The sequence below is a fragment of the Thamnophis elegans genome, chromosome 4 (genome assembly GCF_009769535.1).
Source record: "Thamnophis elegans isolate rThaEle1 chromosome 4, rThaEle1.pri, whole genome shotgun sequence".
In the NCBI taxonomy this organism is placed as follows: Eukaryota; Metazoa; Chordata; class Lepidosauria; order Squamata; family Colubridae; genus Thamnophis; species Thamnophis elegans.
Window position 1 is genome coordinate 88,788,143 of NC_045544.1, and position 26,163 is coordinate 88,814,305.

General features: G+C 39.5%; 1 protein-coding gene across 2 annotated transcripts in view; it reads right to left on the bottom strand.

Annotated features, from left to right (window-relative positions):
- SPATA17 (spermatogenesis associated 17) overlaps positions 1-26,163 on the bottom strand; it is a 95,586-nt gene that overhangs the window by 15,015 nt on the left and 54,408 nt on the right. For both annotated transcript variants that reach the window (XM_032215695.1, XM_032215696.1), the window contains exons 8-9: positions 22,885-23,033; positions 13,501-13,633 (exon numbers count right to left, since the gene is read on the bottom strand). In XM_032215695.1, the coding sequence (XP_032071586.1) occupies positions 13,501-13,633; positions 22,885-23,033 (282 nt within the window). The remainder of the gene's footprint in view (positions 1-13,500; positions 13,634-22,884; positions 23,034-26,163) is intronic.

The following is a 26,163-nucleotide window of genomic DNA, read 5'->3' on the forward strand; positions in this document are numbered from 1 at the left end:
CCCATATTAGTTAAAGAGCTCCCACTGGTGGGGGCTAGAAAGAGAGGCTTCTCTGCTGCTACTCCACCCCTGTTGAATATTCTCCCCTGCGGATAAGGCAAGGCCCTACTCTTCTGTCCTGAAAAGGAACTAAAATACCAATTCTCCAGCATTGTGTGGGGAGTCCAAAGGAGCATGCAGCTGTGAGGCTGGTCAATGCACTAAGAGCCCACACATTGCCTTTTAAATTAATCTTTAACAGGGCTTAATTATTATTGCCTCCTTCTAAATAATTTTTATTTTGAAATTCTAACAATTTATTTTTTATATATGGTACTGTTTTTAAATTCTGTTATTTATAGTACTGCCCAGAGTCCCTCTTTGAGGAAGATGAGGTTCAGAAATGGGAAAAATAAAATAATTATTATTTATTAGCAATTAAATCTCCTCATATATTAGAGGTTTTTTAAATAATAACTTGATTTCCCTCTCCCTCACTAAATCTTTGTAGGTCTTAATAATAGATAAAAGTGAAAAAATCCCATTGTTTATACAAGGTAGTTCACAGTCTGAAGCATTGGTTTGAAATACTTTTCAAAAGAAAAGATGTCATGCAATCCTGAAACAAATCTTCTAATGGTTTATTTCATAAAACAGGCTAGCTGTCTGGGAATTCATCAGATATTCCTGATCACAAGTATACTTTTTTAGCTACATTTCTTCGTTCAGTATTTTGTTGTCTTTAATCTCCAGGTTATCTCTTATTATTGTGTGGAAAGAAAAACAAGCAAGGGGCATCTTTAGATCAGCATTCTGCAAACTTTCCGTCCTTGCAGTTTGGTGGGGGAGAGGGACTGGTTCTGTGCAAACATGTACACAGCTCCATTTGCACAAGCAGTGAGCTTGTGTTTCTACTGATGTTTCCACCACTCGCACAAATAGAACTTAGCACGCATGCACACACTCGCCCACCTGCCACTTCCCCGGCCCAGATCTGAACAGGCCATGTCCTGGAAATTGACGACCCCTGCTTTAGACTCACAAAATATATATATTCTCTCTCTTTTTTCTTCCTTAAAGAAACTGTGGAATTAGGCATTTTATGGGATTCAATGCTGGGCAGTATTTGGAATGTCTTGTCCATTCCACTCCTTGTGTGTGTCTCACATGTTGACATCATATCCTTCTTGATAAGATGTCAACATGGCTTCTTTATTTTTGGCATAACTTATCAGCTGGAGTTTTTCTTTGGGAACCTCTGGACTTTTGAAAACAGAATCTTTCAAATAACTTTGTTGGCACTGGATTCCTATTTTATCAAAAGTCTCACCATTGTTAAGAACACACTTACAGTTACTTTGAAATATGCCTCCTCATGAAATGTGATAAGGTGTGAATTTCTAAATTACTGATTGTTATTAATTTTATTGCTCCAGATTTTTAGATCTACTTGAAGAAAATGGAAAGCTATCTATAAGTGTCATTTAACTGTAAAAATGAAATCAATGCAGAGAATAAAACCCATAATTGCCTTTAATTGCATTCATTTTTCAGATTTTAAACATCAGCACTTCTAGAAAATGTAAACCTTTCTGAAACAGAATGTTAATTTTTAAGCCTATAAATGCTTGTAATGTACTACAAATTATAATTTGTAATTACAATTACAATTTGTAATTTATACTACAATACAAATGTAACAAATTAACATTTCATTTTTTAAATGAAAGCTATATTTATATTTTAACATATAGCATTTGTTCAAATTTTATTTGGTAAGTAACTTGATCCTGTGAAAAAAATGAAGTGGAAATGTCATTCTGAATTGCATATAACCATTTCTGAGAATTACTTCCTACAGAAGTTAAAAACAAAACAAAACAAAGCTACACTTGATTTTTCTGAATGATATATACTAGAATGTAATCCCAATCACTCATTTAATCTAAAACGTCTGCTTATACTTAGGCTATCTCTCCTTTGCCTTGTGTCTCATGTGGTTATGCCAGAATGCACTGAAGCCCAAGAATAACCATTCATGTGCATATATGTGAATATGTTCTATTGCTATTGTGAGGTGGATTAAAAGCAGTATATCAAGGGTTATTTTTATTAGTTTTCTACCAAGTGATCAGCTGATGGAAGTAATATATATAACATGCACCCATGCTGACCTACACACATACGTTTGAGTATTTTATCCTAAAAAAGATAATATTTCAAAAAACAGCCTAAGCTTTGGGGAAAAACCAATTACAGAAACAGCTTTAAAAGTGCCAAGCACCTGGCAGAAGCAATTCTAGATCAGTTTAAAAAAGTGATTGATGAAACTCTAATCTGAGCTGAAGGAACAGTTTCAAGACAAGCTGCGACCATTCCCCACACTTCATTAGTTGCCATAATTAGCCTGGTGTTTCAATTTGTTAGAATTGGTGGGGACAATTTTACTCAGAATACAAACATCAAAAAGCAGGGTCTCTTCGACTTCAGAAGTGGCTGATGAAAGGCTTTCTAGTCCTTCTGTTAACTGAAAGATTAATTACAGCTGATGGGAGGCTGTACTTGGAGTGTCACTCTGTCTCTGTACATTATTTTTAGCATTAGAAGAAAGACATGGTTGACACTGCACTGCTCAGTCAAGCAGCTTCACATCAGGGCACCAAGTCGGTTTTAATATGCATGGTTTTGTATTGTTTGATTGACTTGTTCTCTCCTTTCCAAGGACCTAAGTGCTATCACTTACTAGACTGTATCAGCAGAACATAGAGCAGGTATAAATTAAAGGACATTGTTAATTTACACCCACATAGAGTCAACCTCATTATCATCATAACTTTCTTTAGGAAACTTTTTGAAAACGTCATCATAAGTGACCTGCTCTGAGTAAAATGACAAAAGATGTAATGAACAATACAGTATTCTTAGAAAGAAAAGTAGAAAAAGTAGAAAAGAGGGAAAAGTAAATAACTTTGTTAGTATAACCCTTGCTCCATAAGCAGAACTCCATCAGCACAGGTGCAAACAGTGAATGGTCTGATTTCTTAGCTCATTTGCATTAGGTGAAAGTTAGAAAATCTTGACAGAAATATTATGTGCATGTTTAACAGATCATTTGTCGAACTCTTAAGATGCATCAATTAAACATTATTATCTAATTGGGGTTTGGGGCTATTACTGTCTTTGTTTTGGAATAGAAAATAAGACTAGAACCAAACTACTTCATCAAAAATAGAAAGAGAAAAATAGTCCAGATTCATAGCTGAGCACTACTCTTTGGTCTTACAAGGACCAAATAAAATATCCTAAATAAGCACTGTATGCTAGTTTTCAAGTTTTCCAGAGTCCTTCATCAGGTAGGGTGACAAAAAAAAAATAGACATAACAGGTGACACAAGCCTTAAGAACAAGGAACTGCAAAGTTAGTGGTCAACCATCTACCAGTTCATCTATAAGTATCTCTGGTTCTCCTTTTGGGATACAATATGGAGAGATGGACTATGGAAAGATCGTGATCCTAATAGAACCACTTCATTATCTGCATGAATACAATGATACAGGTAATCCTCAATCTACAACAATTGGGAGCATAATTTCTTTTGCTAACCAAGGTGGTTGTTTAGTGAATTGCAACTGACTTTATAATCTTTCCTATCACACTGTTAAGCAAATCTGACTTACCCTGTTCACTTTGCTTATTGAAAGTCGATTGGGAAGATCGCATATGGTACTCATATGACCCTCAGACACTGCAACTGTTGTAAATATATATCAGTTGCCAAGTGCCCAAATTTTGATTGTATGACTGTCAGAATTCTGGGAGGATCATGTGAGGACATTTTTTTCAGTGTTGTAACTTTAAATAGTTGCTAAATGAATGGTTGAGAAGTTCCTGTAAAATGAAGTGAGATGTTTCTGATGTTCGTTTATATAACTAGAATTCTTGGGAAAGAAAACAGTAGCTGACCAATCATTGTCAAAAATGTAAAGAGAGCTTTAACTCTGATAAGCTCCCATGTGCTGGCTAGGCAAATAGCAAAATGAAAGTGAAATATGAAAGTATTTATATTAGTAAAAGTAGAGATGAATTTTATATTCTACTGTGACAAAAAAAGGGATGTCACTTTGCACAGCAAAATTTTTAGCATTTTGAGTTTTCATATTGCTATGGGTTTTCTTCTCTCCTGGCCTCAACTGTGTAGCAGGATTTAGCATCCATTGAGACAACCCAGGATACCCATAGAACAAATCTAGATAACTTTGCAAAGACATAAGCAAAACTTTACACAAAATGCTCCATGAGGGCTCCAAAATGGGTTTGGCTGTTTGCCAAGATATTAGTAGAATTTTTAACTAGTTATCAATTTTTTTAATTCAATCATCTCAGTTAAGAAGAATCATTTGGAAAGCTGAGATATTTTTGTATGCTAACTTATCAGAATGCTGATTTTATTTTATATTAGCTAGCTTTATTATTAAAGGTAGGCAACACAAGACATTTATCATACAATAGACAAATCACATTGGATTGCTGGTTAGATGGTATAATAAGTACCATATAATTTCTCTTTAGAATCTGCTTATTCTTTGAAATCCACAGTACTATAGGAGCACGGAATGTTGTTGCTGGGAAATTATAGAACTGAAAATCAAGTTTTATAAAATATTCAAATGGTTGCTGACAAACCCTTTTCAAATGTTAGAAAATGCTGACAATTACTTTTTTCATGCAAATTTCACTGAATGGCTCAGATCCTTGTAATCACCACTTTATATTCTACCTTCCAAATTATTATTTTTTTGATCCATTAGTAACCTTCTAAAATGCTGTTGGGGCTTGTATATTTGTGTGTATTTAGCTTTCTGATTAGGAAACCTGAATCTAATTATGGTAGTACAAACGGACTGTGGTCTTGTTTTGGAGACAGCAATTTCCTCCCCACCCCCCACCTGACTGAGCTGTGCAGTTATTGTTTGCTTTGCCACATCCTTTGTCATCAGTGAGATTCTCTCAATCACCAGGATTAAAGATGGAGAGAAAAAGAGAAGATCATGCTGTATAAAAAGAAGTGCATTTTAAAAAGTTAGAATGCCATAACTTTTACGTATTGAATCTACGACCAAATCTAGAACCTATTTCACTGTATGCAAAAAGATATTTCAGAACCTATTCTTTGGTAACTTTTTGCAAATCATATGTCACATTGAAACTTGATTAAATTAAACTATTGTTACATTTTTATCATTGTAGATGATTAATATAACCTGCATTCTGAAGAGGGATTGCTTTTGTCATTAATTATATAATTAATTACCAATATTAGTAATGTGGATTTTTTTTTAAATGGCTATTTTGCAGCAAACCTGGATCACATGTACACACACATTTTTTTCCCCAAGATTATTATAAGATGGGCTGTTAAAAACATATTTTATCCCAATCAGTGTGTAAAAATAAAATTATCCATAATCACGCCATGTTCCTCTATCATACATATCATACAGTTTAACTGTAATGATCCCACACACTACACTCGCACATCAATTATGATAATCATAATAACGGTCGTTAAGCTCAATGTTCATTATTATCTGGATGCTGGTGACAGCAGATTCAATCATCGGGTGCAATGGGCGGGCAGGCACAGTCCCACCCAAGTTTCTGCAGACAGCGATGTGCCACATTAAGCCTATGATGTCTTCCACATCCCACTTCATTTCAAAAGCTGCAGACAGTAAAGGTCAACTTTATGTTCTGTGCAATATGCTTAGGTTCTCTAAATTAATTGTTGGTAGAACTGGCTATTTTTATACTTTGTAGTATATTAAAATTCTATCTGAAAACAAATATACAGGAGCAAATAAGGAAAATAAAGGCTTAGAGCTGGTTGGTAAGTCACCAAAAACAAAGTATATGACGTAAAGTACAACTAATAGTAAGATCTTAAACATCACTTCTTTATTTTGGGGAGAAGGAACATCTCTACAGTTGCTGCCATTAGCAAGTTATTGGTCTATAATCTTTGTAGAAGTTTCATTTTTTGTATTAAAGATTGTGGACTATCATTTCATTTTGATGGATATGAAATTGTAAACATTTTGACAAGTGGAAGATTACTTAATAGTTCTTATCCCTTAATTACCTCATCACAAGGGACAAACCATGGTTGATTACATTTTTGGTGCCTAGTGCATTTCATTTCTAAAATTTTATACTTCCTGTATTATTAATCATTTGGGATTTTCAACCTAAACCAATATACAGATTAGAATATAACTTCCTTCATGTTATGCTTCTCTCTGAATTTTTAAAAGCAGCTCTCAGCTCAAAATCACATCCAAAATTTGTATGTATACTTGTAAAGTTTAAAACTAAAATGTTCTATAGTAGAAAAAAATTATATAAGAATGTAAAATTGCATCAAAATAAATGTACATTTTTCTATTTAAAAAAAATTGCAAAATCATTTGGACGTTTATGAAGACATATAACTGAACATATGGAGATATAGCACTAAAACAGTTTGATTCAAGAAACTTTCCCTAAACAATGCACTTTAAGATAAACAAACATTTTAATGTATCAATGGCTTGTTCATGTCACATTTCTTTGTTGAAGGCATTTACTCTTGAAAGCTTTTTACCAATTTATCCTTTGCTACATAGATTTAAACCTTAAAATCATTGAAGAGGGAAAACAGAGAATAGGCAGTTGTTACCATTTTAGCAGGAAAGACTGTTGGCTTACCTGAACGGTCGTTCTCGGGGCACTGCGAGGAGAGTCCAATGCTGGGTTAACACAGCCTATCTGCCCTTGGACTGAGTGATGTTTTTAGTTGACCACGCCTCCCTTTGCCTCTGCATGCTCAGTTCGAAAACGAAGGAAACCGTCCTGTAATCAGTTACAGTCAATACAGTCACATCGTTCAATATTAGAAACACCCCGGGCGGGTTTGGACTCTCCTCGCAGTGCCCCGAGAACGACCGTTCAGGTAAGCCAACGGTCTTTCTCCAGTGCACTGCTTGGAGAGTCCAATGCTGGGACATGCCTAAGCTATTGAGTCCCAGGGTGGGGAAGCGCCGTAGCCTCTGGCATTTCAGCCACTCTTTGTAAAACTCTTCTGCCAAAAGAGGCTTCGGCTGAGGCAAAGGTGTCAATCTTATAGTTTTTGATAAAGGCCGTGGGGGAGGCCCATGTGGCCGCTCTACAAATGTCTAGAATAGAAGCCTGGGTTGCCCAGGCCGCAGACGCTGCTGCGCTCCTAGTGCAGTGTGCGGTGACCCGTCTCGGAGCTGTTTTGCCCTGGTGTTCATATGCCAGCTTGATGCAAGCGCGTAGCCAACGTCCCACTGTGTGAGAGGAGACCTTGTGGCCAAGGGATGCAGGGAGGAAGGAGACAAAGAACGCCTCTGACCGGCGGAAGTCTTTTGTCCTCTTTACATACGTGCGCATGGCTTGTCTCACGTCCAGCTTGTGCCACTCACGCTCCTTAGGGTGAGAAGGATGGGGACAGAAATTGGGCAAAATAAGCTCTTGAGTCCTGTGAAACAGAGAGTTAATTTTCGGAGTAAAGGACGGATCAAGCCTCAGAATTACTCTGTCCGGGTGAACTACGCACAAATCCTCCCTGACAGAAAGAGCTGCCAGCTCGGATACCCAGCGAGCGGATGTAATAGCCACCAGGAAAGCAGTTTTGATGGTAAGGTGGCGCAGACTGGTCTTTCTGAAAGGCTCAAATGGGGCTTTTGTGAGGGCCTTAAGCACAAATGGAAGGTCCCAAGACGGATACCGGTGAACAGCTGGAGGGCTGATGTTCGCTGCTCCTTTGAGAAAGCTCTTGATCTGAGGAAGTTGACTCAGAGAGCGAGAGGAGCCCTTTGCCAGGATGGTAGACAGCGCTGCAACCTGACGTCTGAGGGTGCTGACCGCAAGGCCCTTATCCAGACCCTCCTGCAAAAAGTCTAGGGTCTGAGGGATTGAGGCTGATGAGGCCTCTATGTCTCTAGTCTTGCACCACTGAGAGAATGCGGCCCAGGTGGCATCGTAGATTCTAGTAGTAGAAGGCCTCCTGGACGCTTGGATCGTTCGAATGACCTGGTCAGAGAACTTCTGCTTTCTCAGGAGCTCCCCCTCAAGTGCCAAACGGCTAGCTGTAGCCACTGGGGCTCCGGATGGGTGATGGCCCCTTGGCTGAGGGCAATTTGGTCCCAAGGGATTCTCCACGGTCTTTCAACTGAGAGACTGACCAGGTCTGCGTACCAGGGCCTTCTGGGCCAGAAGGGAGCCACCAGAATGAGGTCTGCCCTTTCGGCCAGGAGGTTGTTCACCACCTGAGGAATGAGCGGCAGTGGAGGGAAGGCATACAGAAGTCCCTGAGGCCACACTGACCTCAGTGCGTTTGTTCCCTCCGCCTGGGGCGAGTGGTAGCAACTGAAGAAGCGTGGGAGCTGTGTGTTGTTGTGTGTGGCAAACAGGTCTACCTGAGGCTTGCCGAATCTCCTCACGATTTGTTGGAACAGGTCCGGGTGCAGGCGCCACTCCGAGTGGTCGATGCGTTGGCGACTCAGCCAGTCTGCTTCCCGGTTGCTTACGCCGGAGATGTGATCTGCACTGAGAGAAGCCAGATGACGTTCCGCCCACATGCCCAGCGCTTCTGCCTCGAGCATGAGGGCCTTTGATCGAGTGCCCCCTTGCCGGTTTATATGCGCTTTTGTCGCCACATTGTCTGTCATCAACAGTACATGAGCCCCTTTTACTAGAGTGGTGAACTTTCTCAGCGCGAGGCGAGCTGCCCTCAGTTCCAGCCAATTGATGCTGTGGGCAGCCTCCCTCTGAGTCCATTGGCCTTGGGCTAGGTGACCCTGACAGTGGGCGCCCCACCCCAGGAGGCTGGCATCCGTGGTGACAACTAGTCTTTCCGGCTCCTTGAACAAGCAGCTCTTCTTGAATGCCTTGGACCTCCACCATGTCAGAGACCGGATCACCTTTCGTGGGAGCCGAACCCGCCTGTGTGAGTTGCTGGCCTTGGCCCTCTGCATTGGAAGCAGGAACCACTGCAGCTCCCTGGCGTGAAGACAAGGCCAGGGAACCACCCTCAGGCACGATATCATTATCCCCAGGAGCTGGGACAGCTGAATGATTGGTACCGACCTGGCAAGGCTGCAGTGTTTCACTCTGCGTCTCAGGTTGGACAGCTGGTCTGGAGAAAGAAATACCTGGCAGGAGGTGGAGTTGATGACTGCACCCAGGTGCTGTATACAGGTGGATGGCCGGAACTGGCTCTTCTCCATGTTGACAGAGAAGCCATGGTGCTGCAGGGTCTGCATAGTTAGAGAAACATCGCGGTGTGCCTGCTTGGTGGTGAGAGAATGAATAATTATATCGTCCAAATAACATTCCAGACGAACCGGATGACTGCGGAGATGAGCCGCTAGCAGTGCCAGAATTTTGGTGAATGTTCTGGGCGCAGATGATAGCCCGAAGGGAAGTGCCCTGTATTGGAAATGCTTCCCGAACAGAACCTCAGGAACCGCCTGTGGTCCACATGGATGGGGACATGCAGGTAGGCCTCTTTGAGATCTATTGATGACAATAGGTCCCCCTCCCTCACACAGTCCAGGATGGAATGGAGTTACTGCATCTTGAACCTCTTGTAAGCCAGATGCTGATTTAGACTTTTGAGGTCCAAGATGGCCCTCCACCCCCCTGAACTCTTGGGCAAAAGGAAGAGGATAGAATAGAAGCCCCTCCCCTGCTGATCCCTGGGGACTGGCTCTATCGCCTCTATCTCTAGGAGATGGCGGATTTCTGCTCTCATGCGCTCCCTCTTCTCTGGGTTCCTGGGGGTAGGACAGCAAATAAACTTTCTCTGGGGAAAGGTTAGAAAGTCCAGGACAAGGCCCCTTTGAATGGTGTTGAGGACTCACTTGTCCGATGTTATCTCCTCCCACCTGTCGGCGTACAGCCGTAGCCGACCCCCGATGGGGGGATCCCTGCGACCATCACTTTCCCTTGCGAAAAGGACGGGAGCCACCACTGTTGTTTCCTCCTCCTTGGAATCTTCTCCGAAAGGAAGACTGGGATTGGTTGGCACGAGCACCGAAGGGTCTGTCTTGGTGCCTATCCCCCCCCTGCCTGAAAGGATCTCTGGTAGGAGGAAGGGTGAGAAGATTGCCCAGCTTCCTGACTCCTGTAAGGTCTCTTACGAAAGGACCCCACCCCTTTCCGGTCACCCCTCTTAAGGGTTGCAGGAAGGATCTTGCGTTTATCTTTGGTTTCAGTGACAAACTTGTCCAGGGCCTCTCCAAACAGAAGGCCTCCCTTAAATGGGGCCGATGCCAGCTTCCACTTGGCCTTCATTTTGGCCTGCCAATGCCTGAGCCATAAGAGGCGGCGGGAGGTGATATTGGAAGCGAGAGCCCTGGATGAGAATTTGGCAGCTGTCAAGGTGGCATCCGCCGAATACTCGACAGCGGTAATAATTTTGGTTAGCTCATGGCGCCATCTAGATTTCCTGGGTGGTGGCCTAGACCTGAGTTGGCGTAGCCAGAATAAGGTGACCCTGATAAAGAAAGAGGCAGAGGTGGATGCCTTGATGGCCCAGGCAGACGCCATGTGTGTTTTATGACACGCCTTTTCTGACCTCTTATCTTCTGCCTTAAGTCCCTCTAGGAGCTCAGCTGGCAAGTTTGAATTGGAAGTTAGAGACACAACTGGGGCATCTACTTCAGGGAATTTCAGGATATCTTCCATTTTCCCCTCTAGGGCATACAGTGCTCTGTCCCCCCCACTGGGGTTGGTTAGGGTGCCTGGCTGTAGCCACTGGTGCTGTACAGCGTCCATAAAGAGGTCAGGCACAGGAATAACCTCAGGGGTTTCTATTGTTTCTTTGAATAAGCCATGCTTATGATCCCTGGATGTGGAAGCTTGAGAGGCCTCAGGCCTGGAAGTGGGGCCTAACTCTGTAGCCGTCATGGCCTTGTGTAAGATTGATTTGAATAAGGACGGCTTAACCAGGCCAGTGAATGTTGGCTTGTCAGGGGTAGGGTTTTCGTCTTCAGAAAGCACGAAAATTTCCCCTTCTTCCTGCTCAGAACTTGAAAGCCCAGACTGAGATGGGCTAGAAGATTGAGAGGAGGATACAGGCTCCTTGGAAGTGGAGGCCTTAGGCTTGCGCTTTTCCTTTGGGGCCTTGCCCTTGCGAGAGCCCCTGTGCTTAATGCCTTCAGCTATCCCTTGGGAAATGGCTAAGGAAATTACCTCCCTCATTTCATCAGAAAGAGCAGGGCTTTTACCCCTTTTCAGTTTCTGCTTACTGGGCCTGCGATGGCTAGGCCTGCCTGAGCTGGATTCACCCTTCCCACACTGGGAATCCTGGATAGAATCTCGTTCCTCTCCAATGGAGGAGCTAGGGGAGTCGGGGTACCCCCAAGACGCTTCTGGAGACGGATCCCTGGACCTATAGTTATCCCCAGACAAAAATTCACTGTCCCCGGGGGATTGGGCCTCACGATCAGGGGAAGCTGACTCCCTGCTGCAATGGTCTGGGCTAGGTTCTGGCTGATGGGGCCTTGAAACCTCCCTGGGATCCACTGTGGCTCTTGGTGAAGACCTTTCAATTGAGCCCTTGTGCCCTTTGCCTTTTTTCACAGAGGGATCCAGCTTACTGCGTTTGCTGGAGGGCCCTGCCTGTTCCCCTGCATTCCTCTGCCATTTCAGGTCCCCACGAGGCCTGGAAGATAGCTGGAGCTGGGATGGGCATGCGCTGGCCGCTGAGGTCCAAATGCGCTCGCAGAATCTTCAGGAGGGAAGGGCCGCCTGGGGGTCGGATTCCTTCCTCCCACCGCCCTCGGTTCCCCGAGACTTAGCTTGCAAACAGGAGGGAGAGACTAGCTGGCTCCCCAGGCTAATCTCCAGTCTCCTTGCGGCGTTCTGCAGTCGCTGAGGGCTGGCTGAGGCTCCGCTGATGCTGTCTTGGTTGTCCGCTTCTCCAGCTGACTTTAAATGCAAGGCTGGAAGAATCAGCTCTCCACACGAGCCGCGCGTTCTCTTTCCCCTCAATGCGCTCCGAAGCGATTCAAAATGGCGGTGGTTGCGCGCGCAGCCTCCTCCCGCTCTTTTTAGCCTGACAGCCCGAAAAGCGCGCGAAGGCTCCAACCGTCGCCGCTGTTGCCGGGCAGAATCGAGCGGCTGAATGGCCTCTAGCTAGAAGGCCTACAGGCTCCCAACCCTCCGTTTGAGGGAATATTTCTCTGGGGCTCAGTTGGGGAAGGTCTGCCACCGCCCCTGCCGCTCCTGCTGCTTGCCAGCCTTCGCTGGGCGAGGGATTACAGTCCCCTGGAGTGCTTGCGACCAGCAGCTGCAGGGAAGCCCTGTTGCCCTCTTAAAGCGACACAAACCTCAATCTTTTACAGTTCTTGTTACAGAGATAATCTTCTCTAATGTGAGGATTCAAACGTGGTCCAAAGTGGGAAACTTTCCAGCTTATCTGACCTTAGACTGGAGCTCTCCCAAAACAGTCCTAACGGGCGGACTGAGTTTTCGAACTGAGCATGCAGAGGCAAAGGGAGGCGTGGTCAACTAAAAACATCACTCAGTCCAAGGGCAGATAGGCTGTGTTAACCCAGCATTGGACTCTCCGAGCAGTGCACTGGAGAACCACTACAGGGAAAGCACAAGTAAGCACAACTCCTCATTTTAATTTTTAGCTTTTCTATTTAATTCTTCTAACTTTAATTGTTTTGCAATATTTTTAAATTTTTATTAGATTGTAAGATCTCCAGAGCCGATGTATCAGTGAGAGTGGCAGCACATTAAAAAAAATATTAAGTAAGTATTGAATATTTACCGTATTTTTCACACTATAATATGCTCTGGACTATAAGACACACATTAGCTTTAGAGGAGGAAAACAAGAAAAAAAATCTGCCTCTGCCTCCCAGCATCCATCCAGTATTCATCTGGCTAGCATCCTTGCAGCAAACAGCTTGCCTCCTCCGTGTCTGCTGTCTCCGCCGGGGAACGCTGGAGCCTTCACTGCCGAGCAGCTGATTGGTGGTTGGATTGGCCTCCTGGAATACCGCCAATCAGATGTTCTAGGCAGAGAATCTCATGGATACCAGGGAGTGACAAAGGGATCAAAAAACTTTCACCATTTCCAGATCACATCTCCACTGTTCTAAGAGGAAGATATTAAGAATATAACCATGGTCCTATGCAGGGCCTGGGATAAGCCCAGGGTTGTCATGGGAACCATGAGTTCCTGAGCCATCCCAATCCCAAATCCCAGGGAAGGCAGATTGAAGTCCCCAGGACCATAAATCTGGGGAATTCCTCAGCTACCTGTGAGATAAGAGCCAAGGAGTTCTATTATGAAATCTATTTTTAAAATCTTTTGAATACACACATAATCATTACAGCACAGGAAGCAAGACTAGTTCTACCTTCAACTCCTCCCTGCATTCCCTTGCTATGACTAGCCTTAAGAAGTTGTATCTTATCCTTGGTTATCCAATACAGCTCACCTTCTTTGTCATCCATTTCTCTGGGTGTTCTTCCCGGAAATACTTGACTCCATAATTTGACTGACCATATTTGCTTGCTCCCTGAATGGATGGAATATATTCATCTGGCACATTATATGAAAATGGCATAAACCTGAAAAGTAAAACATTATATATAATTATTTTTCACCTTACCTAACTCATTAGAAAGCATGTACATTAACAATAAGAAAAATGTAATTTAAAATAATTTGTTTCTGCCTCAATTATCAATGTTGTTTTATAGTGGTCTATTAATATAGCCAACAGTTGTAGTAGTACATTTGCAAACAATGGTGTAATAGTACTATTATACCATAGTACAATATCATAAACATTTATCACAGAGTACATAATACAAATAAGAATTAAATTATGCTCAAGTGAAAATCCCCAGAAGAGAAAAATGAATATATATTTCCATATAAGAAGTGCATTTGTCCTTATGTCTATGGTGATTCTCAGTCATCCAGGTCATGGTTGTCCCAAAGGTGTTTTTTCAAAAAGCAACTACCACTTCCTTTGTTTTTCCTTGAAGAGATTTTCCTTCTCCTCCAAGAGGCTTCTTGAGTTCTGACTGAATGGTGGAGAATAGAAAGATTTATATTCTTTGCAGTCATCTGGCCATTAGCACTCTTTCCGAGAGCCTTTGAGGCCACTGGGAGGTTTATTTGTGCCCTCAGAGTCACCTGAATAGTGCAAATGAAGTAGGACTTCTTGGAACTGCTGAAAGGACTGTCATTCATTCATTTAATCTCATTTTGTTTTCTAAGTTTTTTGTCTCTTGACTATAGTTACACATTCTTTCATTACTTCTTACTTGGATTTTTGTAGCATGTTTGAATGGAGATGCCCTTCAAAATGTTCAGAAACTACAGCTGTTTCAAAACATTGCTGCCAAAGTGCTCACTATATGACTCCTTTATTGCTCCAATAAATAATTACTTTTAGACTCTAAACAGTTTGGGATCAAGATGCCTAAAGGATCACCTCCATCTGTACAAATGCACGGGCACTTTAAGAGGTCATGTCCATGATTTCATCCAGGTCATGAAACTTCTTTCCCTCAGAGATTAATCTAGAATTTGCTTTACTTTTAGTTAGTTAGCTTGGTAGGTATTTGTATGTGTTTTTATTAACAGTATTGAAAATGAAGATGATGATTCTATATTTGTTCAGAGGATGGGTGAAAGGAGAATGAGAAGAATAAAAGCAAGCATGCAATAAAATAAAGTTGGGAAAAGTAGCAGCCAGAAAAAAAAAGGGGGGGGGGCATGAAAGTGAAAAGCTGTTCTAAGCAGATACAAAAAAAGGGGGTGGGGTGGGTGGAGATTTGAAAACAGAGACAATAAAGGAAAAGCAAACATAAATTAATGGGAGCATTAGATAATGATGGAAATTGAATAAAGGAGAAGCAATAGTGGGATTCAAATTTTTTTAAGATCAGTTCTGTGGGGGGTGGCTTGGTGGGCATGGCAGGGGAAGGATACTGCAAAATCGCCATTCCCTCCCAACTCCAGTGGAAGGATACTGCAAAATCCCCATTCCCTCCTGATTAGCTGGGACTCGGGAGGCAGATAATAGATGGGGGCAGGGGCAGTCAGAGGTGGTATTTACCGATTTTCCAAACGACTCAAAATTTCCGCTACCAGTTCTCCAGAACTGGTCAAAACCTGCTGAATACTGAGAAGGTAGGTATCACCAAGTCTGAGCAGCATAAAACAAAGGGAATTGAATCACATTGCAGGTAGTCCTTGACTTACAACCACAATTAAGCCCAAAATTTCTGTTGTTAAGTGAAACATTTGTTACTGTATATACTCGAGTATAAGCCTAGTTTTTCAGCCCACTTTTTGGGCTGGAAAAAGCCGCCTCGGCTTATACTCGAGTCAGTGAAAAATTTGCCCGAAATGGAGGAGAAAAAGGGGCGGGGCCATGCCGCTGGGTGACACTCGTGAATGGCCTAGTGCCCCTGTGAGTTTCCCCTCCCTCTGTGTCAGTTTGCCGCGCAGCGCGCACCGCACTATCCCCCCTCCTCACGTTCTAATGTAATGCAGGGCTGTCTTACGATTCCCCTTCCTCCCCCTCCTGCCGCTCTGCAACAATGTCCCACCTCCTCCTTGTTATGGCAAGCAGCCACATAGCGATGTCCCACCTCCTCTGGTACAGTGATCCAATGATAGGAATCACTGTGCCGTGTGTCATAGGAGGCGGGACATCGCTCCCGCGGCTGCACGGGACATCATCATCACAGCGGGACATCAGCATCATGAGGTGAGTGAAGTATTTCATTGAATACACCGCTAGTTTACTGTTTTTCTTTGAAATAAATATTCAAAAACATTATTGGTATCTATTTTTATTTTTGAAATTTACCGGTAGCTGCTGCATTTCCCACCCTAGGCTTATACTCGAGTCAATAACTTTTCCAGTTTTTTGTGGTAAAATTAGGTGCCTCGGCTTATATTCGGGTCGGCCTATACTCGAGTATATACGGTAAGTGAATTTTGCCCCATTTTATAACCTTTCTTGTCATGGTTAAGTGAATTAATGCAATAGTTACATTATTAACACAGTTGTTAAGTGAATCTGGCTTTCCCATTGACTATGCTTGTTAGAAGATCGCAAAAGGTACATGATAACAGGACACTGCAAATGTCTTAAATAGGAGTCAGTTGCCAAGTGTCCGAATTTTGATCACGTGACCATGGCGATGCTGCAATGGTCGTGTGAAAAATGGTCATAAGTCACTTTTTCAGTGCTATTGTAAGTGAACTGTCACTAAATGAACTATTGTAAGTCGAGGACTACTTGTACTTTGACAGTGGTCTCAGTAAAGCAGAGAGAATCAGCAACTTTTATAAGCAGTAGAATCAGTAGAGAAGAATTTTGGAAACTATTCTAGATAAGGATATCATAGTCAGTTACTTAGCACATAAATTACTGAGGAAGAGCTATGCTATAATCTCTGATGTTTATTTATTTAAATATTTTTAACCTGCTTACATCATTTATTTATGATAGAGCACAATGAATAGACAGATTAAAGAACAAATAAAACACAATATAAACAAAAACTGATTGTATCTTCAGGGTTGGGTAGACAGGCAGTCTTAAGTACCGTATTTTTCTGAGTATAAGACACACCTTTTTCCCTCAAAAAAGAGGCAGAAAATCTGGGTGCATCTTATACACTGAATACAGCATTTTTTTTGCCACCTGAAACTCCGCCCCTTCACCAAAATGGCCACTCATTGCTTTTAGGAGGCTTTCAGAGAGCTCCTGGGGGCTGGAGAGGGCAAAAACCAGCGAAAAATGGGTCATTTTTTGCTCAATTCTGCCCTCCCCAGCCCCTAGGAACACTCTATGAGCCTCCTAAAGGTTATCCATGCCATTTTTTGACAGAAAATCAGCCATTTTCACAAAAAAATGGGCCTTTTTTGCATGTTTTTGCCCCCCAGAAAACTCTACAAGTCTCCTAAAGGCTATTCATGCCCTTTTTGGGGGGGGGGGGAAAGGCACATTTTCGTGAAGGTTTTGGGATGTTTGCACAGTGCAAAAACTTTTTTTTTATTTGCCTCTTCAAAACCTTGCTACGTCTTATACTCCAAAAAATACGGTAAGTGCTGAAATGAAACGAATCTTGAACCACTGAATGAAGAATATCTGACGATTAGGCTGCCAAAGCAGAGAAGGCCCTATATTTCATCTCCCCATGATGAAATAATGCAACAAGACCTTTCAGTAGTACTTTATACCTTTGGCAGGTATGAAACAAAAATAATTGCTGAAATGTAAATCACTGAATTTTTATTTTAAACATCAACACTTAAAGCAGAACAGAAGCCATTCTCCTTTGGTGCAACTTTTTCAGTACAACTGTTTTATATACCATTTCTGAACAAATCTAACTCCTACATTATATACTATGGGTTGTTGCCACATGAAGTGCATCTTCCACATTACATCTCTAAATTTTGCTGAATTGGAATAGCTCAGGTGAGTTGTTAAAAGTCTTTCTATATAGAAATTTAAAATGTTATTTTCTGAGAGGTTATGTAGAAAAGTGTGAAAAAGGAGGAAATTGAGGACAGTTATATTTTCTGAACATTAACAATATTACAATATATTTGCTGTGTATTACTTTTGTAATGTCAATTAAAAATCCTGCTTATTTTAAAATAGCATTCTCTGTTGAAAGAAATTAATATTTTATCAGCTGTAAATTACATCAATAAACCTTCCTTGTGGAGAAACAAATTGGTCTTTATTAGCATCTGGCCAGTCAAATTGCCCATAAAGCCTTCTAAACCAAGGGCTCTTGAAAATTAATAAAACAATACCACAGAAGAAGCAGAGCTTTAAATTATACAAAGCTACAGAAGCATGTATATACTCATGGGACAGGTGGCTCTCATATAAGACGGATTATAGCACTTGCAGGGCTAATTTGCACTTGGGATGGACATCACACACAAAAAATTAATGTGGCCCCAATGTCCCTGAGTATACATAGGTGGTACAAAAAGCCGGCTGCTCCATTTAGAGTTTTTATCACTTCTGAATTGCATTTTAATAGTACATTTTTCTTTGGTTCAGACATTAAAGAAAATTGGCTGTCTCTAGGGATTGGATGACGACTGAAATGACAAGACTAGTACTTAGGAATTTGCCTATGGAAGCATGGAACTTAGGTAGTCTAAATAGTCAGAAGAAGTTTTGCTTTTTGTGATAAAGAGCACAAAGTTAGATATCATCAGTGACAATGTTACTTACTTACTATAGAAATATGCACTTTATGGTAGAAACTCCAGGACTATTGACACTGCTACTAGAAATTAACTTAAATTTATATTCTCAGGAAGAATTTTATAATAAAATAAACATGGAGAATAGCCAAGATCAAAAAGAGACACAGAAATTATTTTTGGAAAATGAAAGAATTAATTATCCACATGAATGATAAATATGTTAAAACATATAACAAAATGGCTTTCACTAAAGTTTGAACACGAAATTGCCAAAACAATGGGGAGCAACACTGAATTTAAATGATTTTGAATAGTTATATAGAACCAGATTTCCCTGTTTAGATTTTGAATCAGAGACCTACATACTTCAACATAAAGTTAATCTGAATAAACAGAAGATTTTATGCTTCTAGAAAGTTGCTCCTCAAATAAGTTTAAAAAGTCAATGTGTTCTATTTAATGGTCTTGGATGCGAATTTGATTCTTACAGGAAGTGAATTTGTGTTTGGTAAATCCAAACTTCACCTGTATTCAGGTGAAGGATATTGCAATGCTATAATAGCTGCTGAGCTTGCCACAAGCACTGCACTGTAAAGTGCTCAGATTTTCTGAAATAATGTATAAAGTACTCAATGTCGAATTGTAAGTGAGCAAAGCAACATTTTATGTAAAAAGTTGCACACATCTGATGAAAACCACAAATCTCCATGTAGTAAGTTAGTTGAGAACATTTGGATAAAAGTAAAAAGAGAAAGAAATATTACTGATATCATTGTGGAGATCTGCTTCAGGCTACCGAGACAGGTAAAACACTTAAATAACACCTTGCACTGTCTACTGCCTTCTGTGATGACACAAAAATGACAACTCCCTGTAATGTCATAAGGCAAATACCATTACATACTTCCATCTTCATACATGACATAATTACATAAGAAAGATGGTGTGATGGTGCTTTAATTTTGTCTCTCCTATCTGGATATATCTATCATATTCTACATTTAAATTCCCAGGAGAAATTTGGAGGGTTGAAGAAATTTCAATAATTTCAGTATTAATTTCTCAGCAGACAAATTCTACCAATAATAAATAGTTTCATACATTCCTGATTTAATTTTCTGACATTTACCGTATTTTTCGCCCCATAAGATGCTCCTGATCATAAGACACATCTAGGTTTAGAGGAGGAAAACAAGAAAAAAAAAATCTGCCTCTGCCACCTAGCATCCATCTGGTATTCATCTGGCTAGCATCTTGCAGCAAACAGCAAACAGCCTGCCTCCTCTGTGTCTGCTGCATCCACCAGGGAATACTGGAGACTTTGCTTCTGAGCAGATGATGAGCGGTTGGATCGACCTCCCAGAATACCACTGATCAGCTGTTCCAGGCAGCAGTCACTGCTGCCATTTGCTGCTACTGCCTGTCGCCCATATTCGCTCCATAAAATGCACAGACATTTTCACCCACTTTGGAAGGAAAAAAAGTGCATCTTATGGAGCGAAAAATACGGTATGCAGAGGAAGTCATCAAATTAATTGGCAATAACACACAACAGGATAGAACAGCCAGGTTTGGAATAGTCTTGGCAAGCTGGAAAAGTAAGTCTAAGCCAACAAAATATATTTCATGAATTCATTTTAAATCAGAAGAATAAATATAAATATTTATCTGTAAAGAGCCAAGGAGACGTTCTTGAAAGAAATATTCAGAATCTTTTACATAATCACAATGGACACAAAACATTCCTTAAGTCCTGGGAAGGGAGCCAGTATTAAGAAGAGACTTCAGATGACTCATCCCTTATATTCTGGGGTTACATTAGGGAAGATAAGAAAAACACCAGAAGACTTTCAACCATACTTCTATTGCAGCTGATATCAATAAAGTATAATTCTAGTATTCCTGAGGAGCCAGTTTCCTGGCCTGGACTACCACGTAGAGCAAGGGTATCAAATTTGCGACGTCACGTGATGTATCACTACTTTCTCCCCCTTTGCTAAACTGGGTGTGGGAGTGGCCAGCGCATGACACATCCAGCCTGCAGGTCGCAAGTTTGACAGCCCTGTTGTTGAGCTCACTTAATCAACACTTATGATCTAACTAGGAGTCAGCTTTGCAATACAGTATGTAAAAAACTGATTATTCTAGATTAGCATAATAGAGGCTTAGCATTCAGATCCCTATCTATATTTTTTGTTATGTTTCCATCAGGTCTTATTTGCTATTCTGACACTACTATTTAAGGGTATACTATCCTGTCATTGCTGTTGAAGACTTTTAAAACTCATAGATGTGGCTATAAGGATGAGTGAAGATGCCTTATTAGAGTTGAAGATGTTTATATTTATATTGAGGTTGGGAAAGATTAAGCATTGATAAGACAGTCATTGTCAAATATTTGGAGGATTTTCATACATATGAAGAAGAAAATTTAGTTCAGAGAATTCAAACCAATGAGCTTACATTATAATAGAAACTATTTCTGCCAATGATTAAAAATGTCAGAAAATGTCAGAAAATTGCCCAGTTATCTCAGTTTTTAACAATGCACACTTCTCATTTTCTGATATTCAACTAAACATCATGAGGCTGTTTGATTGTAATACCAGTTTACAGGAGAAGCAAAAGTTTCAGATAAAATGCAGCTTAGTTCTATATAATCAAAAATAACAGAGACCTCTTAATTGCAGACAATTCTAGAGCTCCTTAATTATAGGGAGGCTTATTATCTGCATCCCCGGTGTTATAAAATACCAGAACTTCATTAGAAAAATTAAGGTGGAAAAATGAAGGCACTACTTTGTAAATTTCCAGTGAAAATTAGCTAGAAGAGGCAGAGGAATACTGGATCAAAAGAGGGTAATCATGCTTAACTGTGCCCTGGAGCACCAGCATTTATAATATGATTTGCTCAGTAACTACCATTCCTATTACTGCTTGTATGGGGTATTCTGTGTTAATGGGGTTAGCTGATTTAGTATTGTAACTTAAAAAGGCTCTGCTGATTAATAAATGTCACACACTGTGCTAGTAATTAAAGTAAATGAAAGAGTTACAAACAGAATGTTGAATGGTTAAAACATTATCTGAAATATATGATAATCCCTATTTATCAGGGTACAGTAGTAGTCCACAAAATATTCAAATTGCTAAAGTTAGAAAGCATCTGAAAAACTAGACATCATTTGCAAAAATACCCTGATATGAGAGATTGGTTCAACATAATATTCAGTGTTTCATAAAAACAATATGGGCAAAGAACGTCTAGATAAATGGTTCTCATAAACTGATATAGGTAAAATACTTACACAGTATTTTGACATGATCTATTTTGGAAGATTGATGGATCAAATCCAGGTTATTGTACTTCATATCCCTTCCCTGCTCCTAAGTAAGTCCAGTGATATATCTGCTCTCCAATCAACTGGAAGTGGTAATTAGTACTATCATAACAGGCCAAGCCTACCATGACTAAAAAGGCAGATGCTTCATGTAACAGGTCATGCCTTAAAAATGAAGAAATTTATTGTTTAAGTTATTATTTGGGTTGATAAAATAAGTTGTTTGTTATTATATCTCAAGTGCAAAAATACTATGGATTTCCTTGGATCCTAAATATTATGATGCGGGAAGCATTATTTGTTCTTCTACCTGAGGCAACTAAACATCTTGAATTTGTTCTGCTGCATACCCACATGGTTGGTTTGGCTGTGCTAACTTTGAAACGTTTGCTACTGCAAAATCTTATGATAAATAAAAAACAAAATTAATCCTTCAGATGCAGCCCTAAAGGAAGAATGAGGCACAGTTCCAGTTAGGCTAGAAATGAAATTTTTGTATTTAAGGGTTAATAGTGTCTTTCTGAACATCTTATTTTGAAAGGTCCATTATGCAGTACGTCTGGGATAAAATTCACTTAATAATTTAAGATATTCTGAATGTTAAAATGATATGTGGCAGCATGAAATGTTAAAACAGAGGGAGGTGTTCCTATCTGAACAATAAGGTTCTCAGTTTACAGCACATAATAATTGGGTCAAAGCAGAAGATAAATGCGATTTTTAAGTTACAAACAGGCTTAGATGAACATCTAACAATGTCTATATAAAGACCTATATTAAGAAACTTAGCTTAGTATTAGAAATTAGTTGCTCAATTTCCAACCCTGATCAGTTTCCCACAAACACTTTCTTAAATTCACCTGTTAATGTGCATGCTTCTTATAATACAAATGAATATACAAACTGAGTGAGGTTATGGGCTGATACTGAAAGGTGGTAAGCATTTCAGCTTTGATGGACTTGTTGTTTTCAGGAATATTTAATTTATTTGATCATGGTTAATGCTGTGAAATAATTTATCAACTGAAGCAACTACTTGGTATGTTTTAATTTATACACATAATTGGAGGTTTCTAAGATATTTCATATATTTATATAGTGAGCTATCTGGAGCTTGTTGAATGGGTCACATGCAATCAATCAATCAATCAATCAATCAATCAATCAATCAATCAATCAGATTACTACAGAATAATAGTCCAACCATTCCAAATAAACTGAACAAGCTTAAAACACCAGTATGTTAAATAAAACAGAAAAGATAAGTCACATACGTTACATCCTGTATACGGTTTCGCCATTCTTCTTGTTTTTGTTTTTCTTGGGCAAGTTGAAGTGAAATACTTGAGGGTGACACTCGCACAGATAGTTCCAAGGGTTTGAATCTTTGTTGCAGTACGTCAACAGTATCACGGAAAGGTCCCTGAGAGTTTCAAGAGAAATATTTATTTTTCCCTTCTTTTATTTTGGAGGAGCTTAGATTGTATACAGAGAAGAAATAATGCTTGCAATTAATATCTTCATTTTAGAAATGTCCATCTAACATCTCCAAAGACTGAAATTGAAACTACCATGAAAGATTAACCTTTAGATGCTGATAATTTCTAGAAAGAGAATCATGATATCTCTTAAAATAAAAACAATAATGATTGCTTGCAGTTTAAAACGTAAATGTGATTTTTAGTTTTTATTTCGATGCAAATAATATAAAGACATAGAAATGTTTTTACAATACTAGAGGAAATGGATAAAGATATGCTCCAACTGTTTGTGATTCTTTGTATGACCAGCTCACATAAACTGCAAACTATAGCATGATTCTATAGATATCTATTCAGAAAATCTTAGAGGATTTTTTAAACTAGAAACTGAAAGATAAATATAAATTTCTGTACTTAAGGAAAACAAACATTTTCTAAATTAGAAACATTCCTATACAGTATGTAAAAATGTTTTTTTGAACAGATTTTTTAATGTTAAAAAATTAACAATTTTCAGAATTTTTAAAAACGGTGCATTACAATTTTTATTATTTTAACCATGAGAAAGCTTATTACATTTAACAAATATTATAAAGCTAACACTTCTTCAATATCTTAAAAATAGGCTTATTAAATAAACCTTTTTAAAATAAAAGCTGCATTTAATATTTAATACAAATAAGAAATTATCTGTGCATTGCGTTATTGTAGGTCTTTTTATATTTTAATAAGCAACATGTCTTTTATATAAGACCTCATTCTCAGAAATTTCAAATGAAGTGGAAAAACTGTATCTCGACCATAAAATTTATGGGTGAACATGCATAAACAATTGTTTTTCTACATGAAAAAACAATCCATATCACTAGCTGGCACAGAGAACAGCTCTCTAGCCTATCTTTATTGTATATTATATACAACAATGTTCAATATGTATGCATACTGTAATTGCATTCAGCTATGATTAGTTCTTTGGTTTGTAGTTATCAATGGTGTGGGATTATTTCAACCTATGAATGTCTTATAAACTAACCCCTACATTGCAGTTTTCTGACAATGTTGATTGGCCTTGTAAAAATTCCTTATATCACCTCTTGCCTTTAGGTAATTGTGAGTATAAATTCACCAAGACTATCATTAGCACTATAACTTGATACCATTTACAGTCAGCTGTGACTTTGCTGAGACTAATTACAGTCTCTTTCCTTTTTTACCACTGTTGTTAAACTTGTGAAGTAAGGAAGCAAATTCTCCTCCTTCCAAAGGAAGTGAAGGCAAAATCCTAATCATGCCTCTTCTTCTAAAGGATCTCTTTAAATAGGTTATCACTAACAAGTCACAGCTGGAGTTACTGCAAGAACTGAGTGAAGACTGCAGGGCTAATAAAAAGAAATGATTCACGCCTCATTTATGTTCACTTATGTTTTACATTAATAGAAACCAATAATAGGAACCAGTTACCATAAAAGTCATGGACCATAAATAACACAAATGGCAAATAAGTATCATCTAGTACTTTTCACAGCTGGACAAGAGGATTGCTATATTTGAAAGTTGTTAATGGATTTTTTACTGGAACTTTACTTTTTAAAGGCACAAACAGCATTCAGATTCCATTGACAATGTCAATGGATACAGAAGATATGTTTTCTGCAAGATTTCTTCTGCACCCCCAATTAGTTTATTCTAGGTTCAATCTGGAACTCCTCCAGAACTTTTAAATGATTACAGAAGAAACTTAAAAGATGGGAGGGAGATGGACAGTTTAGTTAGTGATATAAAATAATATACATTTATTAAAATTGTTTGGAAAATTTGCATCTAAGAACAATCATTAAAAAGAGAATTAACTCTGACTTTATCTGACTGTACTGTATAGAATACAAAATGAGAAACAAATTACAAAAGGGCTTTTGGGTTTTTTTTGTTTTGTTTTTGTAGTTCAAAATCTATCCAATTCTCCTTATGTGACGTTTGAGAATAAATAGTACAATTCAGCATAGAAGCAAAGTTGTCATGGAACGGAGTAGCAATTCACAATCCATATAGTAATATTAAAGCTGCACAGATAATGCCTGCACTTTCTAAGACAAATAATATAAGAGACATGACTGAAAAAATCCTGAAATCACATATATTTATAACAAGCTTCTGGCAAAATATTCCTGTACTGAATTCTGTTTCTATAAGCTGATTTGATAGTTGCCTGTTGACATTCATATGACATCATAGATTAACTTTTAGTTGATAATTATGAACATGTTGCTTGTTTAACATTAGCAATGGCATACTGAAAAGGGGACCTGGCTTAATCCTGAATTTTCCAGTGCTGAAACTGTAGTCTGTGGAGTTGAATCATTGGATTAGCCAATCTAGTTGGAATATACTGATACTGGCCCTCCAAATGTTGAAGTATAAATGTGTTACTACTTTCTCCCACCTTTTTAACTGAAAATGCCAAGGACTGAATCTGAGACCATTATCTCAGAATCCAAGGCTAGAGACCAGAAGAGGAAAGCATTTCCTACAATTGTTTTCACTGAACATTGTTGAGGTCATTAGCTCTGGTACACTGTGGTTCTTATTTTCCCCTGAATCCCATCTGTATTAAAAAATAGATTTGGCAAATACTGGAATTCATAATGCCATGTTTGTGGCCTTGACAAACTCAATGAAGTAGAGAAGAATTCACTGAAAGAGTATGAGAGATAACAATGAATAATGCTTTGGAAGTGCAGTGAAGGGAAGAAGTATATGGTTCAACATTAAGAATACTAAAGCAAGAATGTGCCTTCTCTCCTTCATTGTTTAATGTAGAAAGAATGGTTGTCATGAGATATAAAGCATGATAGTGAAGTTGTTCGCAATTTCTCTTTTGGGGACATGCTTTCTACATAGTGGATGCCATATTGAGAGCTGAGAATCAAACTGATTTGCAACAAATGTCTGATAGAGTGTATGATTCAGTATGGATGTGAAAATTAATGTGTCAAAACCACATGTGTTGATAATAAAAAAGGGTACATAATTTCAAAGTATATAAAATAGTGAAAAACAAGAGAAAGTCCATGA